Source organism: Danio rerio, chromosome 5 (genome assembly GCF_052040795.2).
Source record: "Danio rerio strain M-AB ecotype USA chromosome 5, GRCz13ab, whole genome shotgun sequence".
Taxonomy (NCBI): Eukaryota; Metazoa; Chordata; class Actinopteri; order Cypriniformes; family Danionidae; genus Danio; species Danio rerio.
Window position 1 is genome coordinate 16553314 of NC_141025.1, and position 13200 is coordinate 16566513.

Sequence of the window (13200 nt, forward strand, 5' to 3'; positions counted from 1 at the left end):
TTGTACACCAAGTTATAGTGACTTCAGTATTAAATTGTAAATAACTAAATTTTTTTAATGTAAAATTAATTATTAGTTACCCTCCTCTTGCCCTTTTATTTTGAAGTTTACAAGCCTTGGTCCTGCAAAGCTCTTTGAAAATTGCATTTTTGGTCAATGTGTGACACTCACTGGCCACTTTATTAGGTACACCTTACTAGTTCAGGGTTGGAACCCTTTTTGCCTTCAAATCTGCCTTAATTCTTTGTGGCATAATTCGACAAGGTACTGGAAATATTCCTCAGAGATTTTGGTCCATATTGACATGATAGCATCTCACAGTTGCTGCAGATCCATGATGCGAGTCTCCCCTTCCACCACATCTCAAGGGTGCTCTATTGGATTGAGATCTGGTGACTGTGGAGGTCATTTGAGTACAGTGAACTCATTGTGATGTTCAAGAAACTGGTCTGAGATTTGTGCTTTATGATATCTGGTGGAAGTAGATGGGCACACTGTGGTCATAAAGGGATGGCTATGGTCAGCAACAATACTCAGGTAGGCATTGACACAATGCTTAATTGGTACTAATGAGCACAAAGTGTGCCAAGAAAATATCAACCACACCAACTTAAACCATTAATACAAGGCAGGATGGATCCATAATTTCATATTGTTGATGCCAAATTCTGACTCTACCATCCGAATGTTGCTGCAGAAATTAAAACTCATCAAACCAGGCAATGTTTTTCCAATCTTCTATTGTCCAATTTTGATGAGCCTGTGTGAATTGTAGCCTCAGTTTCCTGTTCTTACCTGAAGATAGTGGCACCTATTGTGGTCTTCTGCTGCTGTAGCCCTGGATGTGTTGTGTGTTCAGAGACTTTTCTTCAAATGGTTGTAACGAGTGGTTATTTGAGTTACTGTTGCCTTTCTATCTGCTGTAACCAGTCTTGCCATTCTCCTCTGACCTCTGGCATCAACAAGGCATTTACGCCCACTGAACTGTCGCTCACTGGATGTTTACGCTTTTTTAGACAATTCTCTGTAAACTATAGAGATAGTTGTGCTTGAAAACCCCAGTAGATCAGCAGTTTCTAAAATACTCAGACCAGCCCGTCTGGCACCAACAACAATGCCACGTTCAAAGTCACTTAAATCACCTTTCTTCCCCATTCTGATAATCGGTTTGAACTGCAGCAGATCGTCTTGACCATGTCTACATGCCTAAATGCATTGAGTTGCTGCCATGTGATTGGAATTGATGATTAGAAATTTGAGTTAATGTGCAGTTGGTCAAGTGTACCTAATAAAGTGGCCAGCAAATGTAATTTCAACTGAAACATGAACAACTCCTCGTTCTTAAAAAATAATAGTGTTTTGTTTTTATCACAGCTCTGCCAGTGAGAGTGGTTGGGCTCAAGTGCATCATTGAAAAGCAAACAAGAAACCTGTGAGACATGTCAGATACTTAAGAACATTTTATTGGTCAGAAGATTTGATGAGAAACGGAAGTATGAGGTGATGTAAAAAAAAAAACAAACAAACTTTGATCCATTTAGGCAGAAGTTACACACTGAAAGCTTTGGATTTTTATATCTTCTAAATGCAAATTTTGTCCCACTTTTGGAACACTAACTTATTGGGGACTTTACAGTAATAGTTTGCCCAAAAATGAAAGTTACCTTATCATTTACACTCCATCATGTGGCGTTTTAATACAAAGATGATTTGGTATTTAGTTTATATGTTCTTCTGTGACATTGTGAAGCTGTTTGTGGTTTTAATAGCCAGTGTTGTGTTTTATACTGTGTAATCCATGCTGTAGGAAGCTTGTGTTTGTGCTGTGTTTATGTATATGTATATGTGTAGACAATAGAGAATTCTAATTCTAATACAAAGAGTGCATATATTCATATAGGAAAAATAAATGAATATGGAAGTCATATTAATGGCAACCATCATTTTTCAAAATATTTTCTTTTGTGTTCAACAGAAGAAAGAAACTCTAAGTTTGAAAAGTGAGGGGTGAAAAAAAATTAATGGAGAATTAATTTTTTTTTTCCCGGTGATCTATCCCTTTAATGTACAAAAACCTCGCAGAGAAGCATGGCAAGATTACAGAAAACGAGAACAAGGCACATCCCGAGGTTATGTTGGAGTAATATTACCAGGATGAATAATCCATAAAGTGTTGGCACAGGACTGCATACGTTTAGAGAAGTAATACTGATTCTATTAAATATTAATAGCCATATTTAATAAGTATAAATCCACTTATGCACTTTTTCCCATGCCTTCATCATTTACTTAATAAAACCAATATATTTTAGCTGTAAAACTATAGCTCTTTTTCAGCTAATGTAATGTGTTATAAGCCTGCAAAAGTCTAGCTGTAATGCAAAACTGTTTGAGCTGATTTGCAATTTATAGGTTACGTCATGTCCGGAGTGGACATCCTTTATGTTCTCTTCCTAGAAGTGGTTTGGTATTAAAGGTCCTGCCACTTATTGTCAAAACGTCATGTAAAAATTGTCTAGTACTGTTTATGTTTAGCCAGAGAGTGTAGAATGCTGCAAGATTGTATTTTGGCACAAAGTTCAGAGCAATGTGTATCTGAATAAGCAAGTTAAATTTTCCTTTTACTCTCAGAAAGTCAATGTGCAAATGAAATCTGTTAGGAAAATCACGAGGAAGATGGAGCAGGCAAATGAATGTTTTGAAGCATCTTGTTATATGAATATTTACTCAAGGACACAGTTGAACCAGTTTTTCCACTGGTGGTGCAATAACACTGTGTAGGCTGCAGTAAGCTGTATATTTATTTCAGGCCTATTGTCTTAAAAAAAAAAGGTATCTAGCTTTGGCAAAGTGACTTAAACCGACAAATCATAGTACAGATGTTATAAATTTCTATTGTTGTGTCCCCTTTTTCACACTATATTATATGCAGCCTAGCATTATCTAAAGTATAGATACCAAGTTTGGTACTGTAGTTTGTTACCAATTGGTACTGAAATTTTAAAAACGTCAATTTCCATTTAACATTTGAGTGCTGTTAAGTACGTACTTATACTGATGATTGGCTGTTGTGTTCACATGCTCAACAGAAATTATTGGCTGTGAAGGTCATCAATTCACTGCTCTTCATCGACGTTCAAGTGCAAACACAGATACTCGGATTCATGTGTGAATCGTTCATTAGAATGTTTAATAAAATGATATACAGTTTAACAGAACTGACATTGTAAGAAATTACAATGTACATCCAACACAATCTCACAGCAATTTGTAACTTTTTGATTTGGTGGCTAATTCGTGTAAATTTATGCGACTTCCTTTGTACAATTTAGAATGATTTACTTATTTAATTTGGGTTTAGGGGTGGGGTTGGGTACCACGTCTCATTTTTAAAACTGTACATTTTTCTACAACTGAACTCGTACAAATTTGTATGGATTAGCCACTAAACTGACAAAACATTAAATACTTACGTTTCCTCATAAGATCAGGCTGGTAGATCTTGTTATTGTATAAATCATATTTACAAAACATATTTGTAGTGTATTTGTAACTAGACTAGCTGTTAATGATTTAATTTAGATTTAAATGCATGCCGTTTTTTGTCTCTTCAGTATTTGTGATGCAAGAACTTACACAAATCACATCTTTATTTGACGACCTAAGGTATTGAGGAGTTGAATGTAAGTTAATAAGATTAAAAATATAAGAAGGTGCTTGCCCATTGCTTTAAAAACAATAATTAAAATCTTGAACTGAAATCTAAATTTAACAGGAAGCCAATGAAGGGAAGCTAAAACTGATGAAGCATGCTTTTTGGTGTTAAAAGTCTAGCTGCCACATTTTGAACCGACTGCTACCGTGCCAATGAAAATTGAGGGAGATCAAAATATGAAGAATTACAATAGTCTAGGCGAGTTGTGATAAAAGCATGTATGACTTTCTCCTTGAAATGAAAGTATGGATTTAAGTCCGAAGATGATCCTCAGCTGATAGTAGCTAATTTTTATCTGCATAAAAATTAAAAGAGATGCTATGTTTCCTTATTATATTACCTAGAGGAAGCATAAATAAATTAAAGAGCAATGGACCTATAATAGAACCCTGGGGGACACCACACAAAAGAGGGACAGATGTTGACATAAACTGACCAACAGATACTGAAAAAGACCCGTATTTCAGATATGACTGAAACCAATGAAGCTACCTTTTTGCCCACCCAATGTTCCAGACGTGACTGAAGGATGGTATAATCGACTCTATCAAAAGCAGAGCACACATCCAGTAAAACTATAACTGCATTGCCAGCATCTACAGACAGCAGTAAGTCATTCAGCACTTTTAACAGAGCTGTTTCAGTACTGTGATGCATAGTAAAACCTGATAGTAAAGGTTCAAGTTTATTGGAAGATTTTAAAAAAGGTTGTAATACGGCTCTTTCTAAAACTTTCGACAGAAATGGCAGTTTAGAGATAGGATGGAAGTTATGCAAGCAATTTTTTTCGGCATTAGGTTTTTAAGCAATGGCTGGACAACTGCATGCTTGAAAATTGCAGGGACAGTGCCTAAAACGAAGCAGGAACTAATAATTGCTTGGATATTAGAACCTATTGTGTTGAAAGTCTCCTTTAGAAGGTTAGAGGAAATAGGATCACAAGGCGAAGTTGAAGATTTCGTCAGAATCACTAAACCCCTTAACTCAGAAAGAGACACCGGTCAAGATCTCCAAAAAATGTGTATTGGTGTTTCGTGACCCTTCAAGACCCTAAAGCTGTCTTGGAATTAATAATTATTGTGACAAGTCCTTTACAAATAAACTTGAATTAAACTTAACAGTCAACAATTTGGTCACTAACACCAATCAAAGAGAAAAATGCTAGGCGCAAAGCGTTCTCTGTTGAGGTTTCACAAGTTCAGACATCAATCTTAAGGCTAAATCTACATAACTTTGAAAAGTGTCATGATATTTTCCAGGTAATTAATATATCATATACCCAACTTGCATACCTCCTGTAAATGAGATTTCCCTCATGGTCTTGTACCGATGACACCAAACACCACTTGCTCAACTTAACGAATACAATCCTTCAAGACTCATTCAGGGAGGTTGAGCCAAACAGAACATGAGACAAGCAGGCAGGCACGTCTTTACTACAAGCTGTGACTCGCGTATTGCAGAGGTTACTGTCTATCAGCTTGTCGGCTCCAGATACGCACGTGCTTCGGTGCTATTTTCCCCACTACTGGACCCCTGGAGTGATCAAAGGCCATTATTAAAATGCAAACTTATCAAAGTCAAACCTTCATCGCTTAAATTAAATCATTTCAAGCTTGGCTGGGCTCTCCTCTTCTCTGCCTCCCCTTCATTTTTCATTTCCATCCCTTGCCCATCCTCATTTCAGGAAGACGATCTGCCACTCACGCAAAATTGCTTCCATTTGCATAACTGATGCTTCATTTGGGGCCAAGAACTGTTTCTGTGCCCATGTCATTGCACAATGGCGAGGCGGTGACAGCAATAACAAGCCTATGGAACTTCTCCCACCTCTCAATTTAGGGATCAATCTCGCAGTCAAGGACAAGTGTTTCTTAAGTTGACATTTCCTTCGCTTCACCCTCTGGCTGAGCAGATGTTCAGGCTTCAACTGTCTGCACTTCTCTGATAGGAAGTCTCCGAGTGATTTATGCAGCATTCAGAAGAAAATAGACTAGTGTTTTGTTGGTTTGCATGTGTTCTTTGAAGCTTTGTTGGTTTGGGGTGTTTTTTTTTTTTTATTTGTGGATTTTCGTTAAGTTTAATTGGGTTGAATTACAATGATGTTGTTATGGCCCTGTTTATACCTGATATTAAGATGTGTTTTAGTTGATTGTATCACAAAAGGAGACACATTCTTATTCACACCTGATGTTCAAATCAGTCTCTTTCTCTATTTTCCACCACTTTTCTGATGAAGGCGGGTCTATGACCGTTTTTTTTTATAGGCTTTCTGAACTTTTAATGCTTTGTTTGCACTGAATGGTATGATTCAGTTCAGTACAGTGCGTTGCTCCTTGTTTTTTCAGGCTTCTCCTTTGTTTTTTCACTCTTCACTCACATGTTTATCTATTTCTTAAAGGATCGGATGTCAGAAGAACTTCAATAATCATGCGCACGTTATTATCATCAGCTCAAGAAGTTTGTTATTTCAAATATAGATGCGTGTTGAGCGCACGTGAGCTCTCTGGAGAAAGTGAAACCACTAGCGCTTTTAGACGGTCTCATAAATAACAACGGGAAATGGCAGATTCTGTTCTTTTTGGCTTTGTGGTTTGAGCTCAGGTTGGCCATGGCTTGCTGTTATATGTGTATATTATTACGATGTAATGTCTTCGCTGTGTATTTAAAAATGGCGCTTTCTTTGTTTTTATTCTCCTGGCTTGTGCACACGCTAGTGACATGTAATAGTGATTTATTATTTGCATGTATTTATACATGTTATTTTTTAAAAATATAATTTCTTTACCTTTATTTCTAATAAGTTCTCTATGCAGCATACTCTTAAAGTGGTTTAGTCAATTTTAGCATATCAAAAACAATAGATTGAGTGTCTTTACAAATAAAATGATTTATTTTATAAAAGTTTATGTGCAAAAAAAAAAAAAAATTATATGTATATATATATATATAGATAGATAGATAGATAGATAGATAGATAGATAGATAGATAGATAGATAGATAGATAGATAGATAGATAGATAGATAGATAGATAGATAGATAGATAGATAGATAGATAGATAGATAGATAGATGTTTTGGATTTTAGAGATCTCTACAAAATCTAAATGATATTACATAGCTTCACTTCTGTTCAAATCAGGACTGGTAAAAGTTAGCATTTTACTTTTAATCCTCAAACCAAACTTAAGATTATTGATGACAAAGTTTAAATCCAATCTAGCAGCATGCATAACATGACCCAAAATGTTTAAAGGGTCATGAAACCCCCCTCTTTCAGTTCAAGTCTACCTCAGAATTAAAAATGCATTTTTTGTGATGGGCGTGGAGCCCTGCAAGCTGAGGAAGGACTGGGCGTGGCCTGCAGAGCAGGGAAAAAAGAGTGGAGCAAACAACTGTTGTCAGTCGGCTCACAAAATGAGACAAACCATGAGGAGACTCATGATTTTATAGTTTACAAAGTTAAAGCTCAAAGAAATAAACAGTAATTTAATGTCCTGCTGCACATGTTTTTCATAATTTCATATGCACATAATAACGATTTGTTATATCATTATAAAGATAATTATGTTTATATAAACACTATAAATGAGAAGGCCTTCTCTCCTCCTGAATCCCCAGGTCTGAATGATGCAGTGTATAGCAGTGCAGCAGGTTTCTTGCCATGTCTATTTAAACACTTAGCCCTACTGGTAATCCAGAGGATTTTAAACATAAAAGCACAGACATAGCTGATGTGTCTAAATGGTAACGAACTCAAGTGATAAAAGACAACGTCCGCCATTCTTCAATTCTCGTACAGCTCTCCTGACAAAAATGCAAAAATAATTTTAAACCCAGAAGATGAAATTTGCTGAAAAAAGCTATAAAAATTATTCAATTTTCCCCACAATTAAAGCTAACAGATGCTAACGTCGTCTTAGCTTATGCTCAAAACACAAATATCTGTTGAAAAAAAAAGTACTTGAGGGTTTCTTGAACCTTTAAGAATAAGGCCAGCAAGCAGAGAATAAAAGGTATTTCGTGACCACATTACCATCTAGCAATACTATCTGATCTAATTTGTTCTCAAATACCAAAGCGTGCTAATGTCAAAACCATTCAAACCGCATTTACACCTGTGCTTAACGTTTTCCACTTGCTTGGTGATCATGAAGATTTGCTCATATCCGCCAATCAGTAAACGACTGCTAAAAAAAGGATCAAATGTAAACTTTTTAAAGGTCAGAACTCTATCAGAACCGAAAAAGAGTTGTAACATTTGACACGCAGGCAGCCGCTAAAAGGACACAGTCCGGGAGATGCTCCATAAAATTGCCATGGTCTCTCGGAATGAGCAATATTGCCACTGACATTTCAGTAGCCGACAGATTCAGCTGAGCAGTTATTACAAAAACCAAAGCTGACAGGTTTGGAGTGCATTAGAGATATTTTCTCCTACAGCGAGCTTTTTTTTTTGTTCTACTCTAACTCATTAACTGCTCTCTGGTAACCTCGCTCTGCACTCCCAAACCCAAGTGAAATTCTCTTCATTTCCACAAACATGTTATTTCTTGTTAAGTGAAGATTAAGCTATTAAAAGATTGTATCTGTGCAGGCTTTGAAGGAAGGAAGTTTTTCAGAGGCTCACTTCAAACATGCCGTATTATTATTATTTTACTTTATATCTCTGTTAAAAAAATAAATAAATCCGAATATAGATATATAATAATCATAAAGATAATCAAAACTGTGATGCATTCTATATATAAGTATTGCTTAAGTGAAGATGTATTGCTCAGTGCAGAAGAAATGATTCATTTTGTGAAATCATCCTTTTAAAATATGAACTGTAACTGAAATATACAGATACAAATTGACAAAGTGCTTAAAAAAGAATTGAAAAACTGACAAATAATGTTTACATTCCAACCTGTGGAGCCCTTTGCGGTTACCGTTTTAAACCATATTAATATCGTAGACTAAACATAAAGCAATCAAATATCATTTGAAAGCTTAACATGTCTAGTTTCCAAACATTGTAAAAGCCAACAGTCGACTTTATCAAATGAAATAAGTGTAGTTAACTCAAAATTTACTGAAAGTTAATTCTACTAATTTGAGTTTTAACTCAGTGTTGAAGGTAATGAGTTAAATTAAATTTCTCATTATTTCAACTAAAATAGAGTAAGATCACAGTACTCATATAGATTTTTTTTTTTTTTACTCAAATGGTTTATAGCAATCGGTTTCCTCAAACGATTTGAGTTGCCTTAACTTATTGAGTTTAACATAACTCAGTTGGTTTGAGTTCTCTTTATTTATTGGGTTTTACTTTGCTCAAATTGCTTCGTGTACTTAAATAAATAGAGTACAGTGAACTCATTGTCATGTTCAAGAAACCAGTCTAACATGATTCACGCTTTATGACATGGCACATTATCCTGCTGGAAGTAGCCATCAGAAGATGGGTACACTGTGGTCATAAAGGGATGGACATGGTCAGCTACAATAGACTGGTAGGCTGTGGCGTTGACACGATGCTCAATTGGTACTAATGGGCCAAAAGTGTGCCAAGAAAATATCCCCCATACCATTACACCACCAGCAGCAGTCTGAACCGTTGATACAAGGCAGAATGGATCCATGCTTTCATGTTGTTGATGCAAAAATTCTGACTATACCATCCGAATGTCATCAGACCAGGCAACATTTCTCCAATCTTCTATTGTCCTATTTTGGTGAGCCTGTGTGAATTGTATCCTCGGTTTCCTATTGTTAGCTGACAGGAGTGGCACCCAGTGTGGTCTTCTGCTGCTGTAGCCCATCTGCCTCAAAGTTGGACATGTCGTGCATTCAGAGATGCTCTTCTGCAGACCTCGGTTTTAACGAGAGGTCATTTCAGTTACTGTTGCCTTTCTATCAGCTGGAACCAGTCTGGCCATTCTTCTCTGACCTCTGGCATCAACAATGCATTTGTGCCTACAGAACTGCTGCTCACTGGATACTTTCTCTTTTAAGGACCATTCTCTGTAAACCCTAGAGATAGTTGTGCGTGAAAATCCCAAAAGATTAGCAGTTTCTGAAAATTCTTCAGACCACCCTGTCCCGCACCAACAATCATCCCATGTTCAAAGTCACTTAAAGCACCTTTCATCCCCATTCTGATGCTCTGTTTGAACTGCAACAAGATTAAGGCAGTTCTGAAGGCATAAGGAATCCAACCCGGTACTAGTGAGGTGTACCTAATAAAGTGGCCAGTGAGTGTTGTAGGGAATCTAATTTGGTGCATTTGAACAAAACAGATTTATTAAACGGGTATATTTATTAAAAATAATATTTTATTCACTGAACAACTTTAGAAATAGAAAGATAATACATTTAAATTCTGCAAACTACATAATTTCAACAAAATGGTATATATTTTTTTTCTCTCGATTTTTGCACTCATTTTTATTTAATAGTTTTTTTCCCAACATATAAATTTGGAAACTTTTTTGGACTGTTATTTCAAGTTATTTGGTTAGATTAGCTCCAGACTAGACCATCTAATGTGTATGCACAAATATAACATTGTAAAGCGTCCCATAAAAAAATATTTATTCAATTATTAGTCTCATATGCTGATATCTAGTGCATTAGAAATAAAACTTGCAATAATAAGAAAGAGTCATGAAACATTCAGCTTTGCTATGCACATTTTTATTTACAGGCAGGAATGTGCAGTAGGGTAAAGGTGTAAGGAGGTGCAGGGAGGAACGGTGATCCGCTTCAGGACCAGCAGAAGTTGGGATTGTGCTTATTGATCCTCAAGTGTTTGAGTTTGGGATCATTTCTGTAGCGTTTCAGCAGGAGATTCCTTTCGATTTGCTCCTCCTCCTTCCGCTGTTTCTTTTCCTGCTTTTTCTTCACCTTCTCCTCCATCAAGCTGAACAGAACCAGTGGGTTGTAAATCTTTGGCTTCTTCGTCTTGATTTCAGTGTACGCCTCATCACCAGACACCTCATTAAGTGGGTTTTGTATGACCTGCGAGGCTCCCTTTTCTTCATGTTTCTGGACCTCCGTAACTTCCTCCTGCTCCAACCAGGCCTCCATCCGCCTCGGTTTCATTTCAGACTCATGGGAAGCTTCTATGCTTTCCTCCGTGTACTCCATGAATTCAAGCTCCTCATCCTCAAAGTCAAAGAGCATGAGGCCTGAGCAGGGAGAAAACTCAGATGCTTGAGGCTTCACAAGAGACACAACCTCGTCAAATGCAAAGATCGGAGGAATCGGCAGTGTTTCAGGAGGACTCTGGAGGAAGGACAGTTCACTGACTGAAGGAATCGAGTGCAGAGAAGCCACCTCAGAAGAGCTCTGGAGGGGAAGGAGGACTGGTTCTGGAGAGACACATGGAGCCACTTGTATGACTGAGCTTGGCAGCAGGTGCTCAGGTTCCTCAGCAGGCGTTTGAGGACTTGAGGCTTTGAGGCGAGAGGCTGGGAGAACGAGAACTTCAGGATGTTCAGGTAAATCTCCAACAGGTGCTAAGGAGGAGAAACAGGCTGAAGCTGGCAGAGGTTTGACCTCAACAAGATGAGGAAGTGGCTCTTTGTTTATCAGCAGAGGTTTGAGGCAAGCAGCTGGGAGAGCGAGGACATCTGAATGTTCAGGTTGATCTCCAACTGGAGGTAACGAGGAGAAACAGGCTGAAGCTGGCAGAGGTTTGACCTCTATGGGAAGAGGAAGAGTCTTGTTGTTTTTCAGGTTTCTCCTCTGTCCTTCAGGTTCTCCTTTTCCTCCTGTTGAAAAAAAGGAATATATTTTTTTATATTTTTGTCTTTTTTTATCAAACAATTATTTGTATTGCTGATTCAATATTCCAACACTCCCTCCACCAGCTTTTCTAAACTCTGCACCTCTTTTTTTCTTGGCAGACAGGTACTCACCTTCTCTCTCGAGGATCTGTATGTTTTCATCTTCAGCCTTGACTTTCAGACCCTTCTCCTCTTTCCTCGGTCTCTGTCCATGATGGGACTTCACCTTGCGGTGTTTCTTTGTTGACTTGGCCTTGCTTTCTCCTGCCTCTGCACTTATCTCTGCTTTCTGAGGGCTCAGCCTTCTGCCCCAGATAGGTGTAAAACCTGCAGACAGCGGCCAAAATCCCCTTCTAAACAGTGACATTTTGAACAGTCAATTCTGTAACTGAATTCAAAAGTAGTCGTCAAAAAACGCTGAAAGACACAAAAGTAGCTCTGAATCCGTTCACTCCTAAACACACCAACAGCAGTCAAAGTCGGAACAGCAGTTTAGAACAGCAGTTCAGAGTTCTAATCATGATGTCATGGAGGAGAGCTCAGCTGAAGGGTCATTTTGAATCAAAGCAGTTTAAATGAAACATTTTTAATGTAATTCGTCCATCCACCCTTTTTAAATGAATCATGGATGTACAGCATGTTAAACTTTGAGATTTTATATATATATATATATATATATATATATATATATATATATATATATATATATATATATATATATATATATATACATGTAGTTGAAGTCAGAATTATTAACCCCCCTGAATAATTCGCCCCGTTTAATTTTTCCCCAATTTCTGTTTAACGGAGTGAAGATTTTTCAGCACATTTATAAACATAATAGTTATAATAACTCATTTCTAATAACTGATTTATTTTATTTTTGCCATGAAGACAGTAAATAATATTTAAATAGATATTTTTCAAGACACTTCTATACAGCTTAAAGTCACATTTTAAGGCTTATAATGATGGTTTGTTCTGTAGACTATCGAAAAAGAAATTAGCTTAAAAGGGCTAATAATTTTGTGCCTAAAATGGGTTTAAAAAATGTAAAACTGCTTTTATTCTAGCTGAAATAAAGACTTTAATAATAAATATTATCAGACATACTGTGAAAATTTAAACATCATTTAGGAAATATTTGAAAAAGAAAAAAAAATCAGGGGGACTAATAATTCTGACTTCAGCTGTGTGTGTGTGTGTGTGTGTGTGTGTGTGTGTGTGTGTGTGTGTATGTATATCTCTATATATCTATCTATCTATATATATATATATATATATATATATATATATATATATATATATATATATATATATATATATATATATATATATATATAAAGATAATATGAAGTGTGGGTTGGTGAAGAGAAAGTGGTAGGGAGAAAATACTGAATACTCATTAAAAACAGTTACCTTGTAAAACATGGTCTGTAAAACTCTGATGTGATGATTGTTGAAACCAACTCTGGTGCTTTTATAGACTATTATATGTAAACGAGAGAAGGACAAATGGGTTGTTGTTAGAAGTTATACAGCTGTGGCTGGAAATTAATGGTAGTTGCTTATAAAATTACCCATTAATTGTGTTTTAATAACATCTTCCCTAAGCCTAAACCTCAAAGTAATGTAAAACAGTTATTATACAGAGTATTATTCAGTTTATTCAATAATTTATGCATAAAATTGTATTTTATTTACATGTA

At 36.5% G+C, this 13200-nt stretch overlaps 2 protein-coding genes across 2 annotated transcripts in view; one reads left to right on the forward strand and one right to left on the reverse strand.

Annotated features, from left to right (window-relative positions):
- srrm4 (serine/arginine repetitive matrix 4) overlaps positions 1–13200 on the forward strand; it is a 140867-nt gene that overhangs the window by 12286 nt on the left and 115381 nt on the right.
- Positions 10382–12099, reverse strand: LOC100151089 (uncharacterized). The gene is made up of 2 exons (XM_087253306.1): positions 11624–12099; positions 10382–11476 (listed from the first exon to the last, which is right to left on the reverse strand). The coding sequence occupies exons 1-2, from the start codon at positions 11856–11858 to the stop codon at positions 10467–10469; spliced, it is 1245 nt and encodes a 414-aa protein (XP_087109432.1). The 5' UTR covers positions 11859–12099; the 3' UTR covers positions 10382–10466.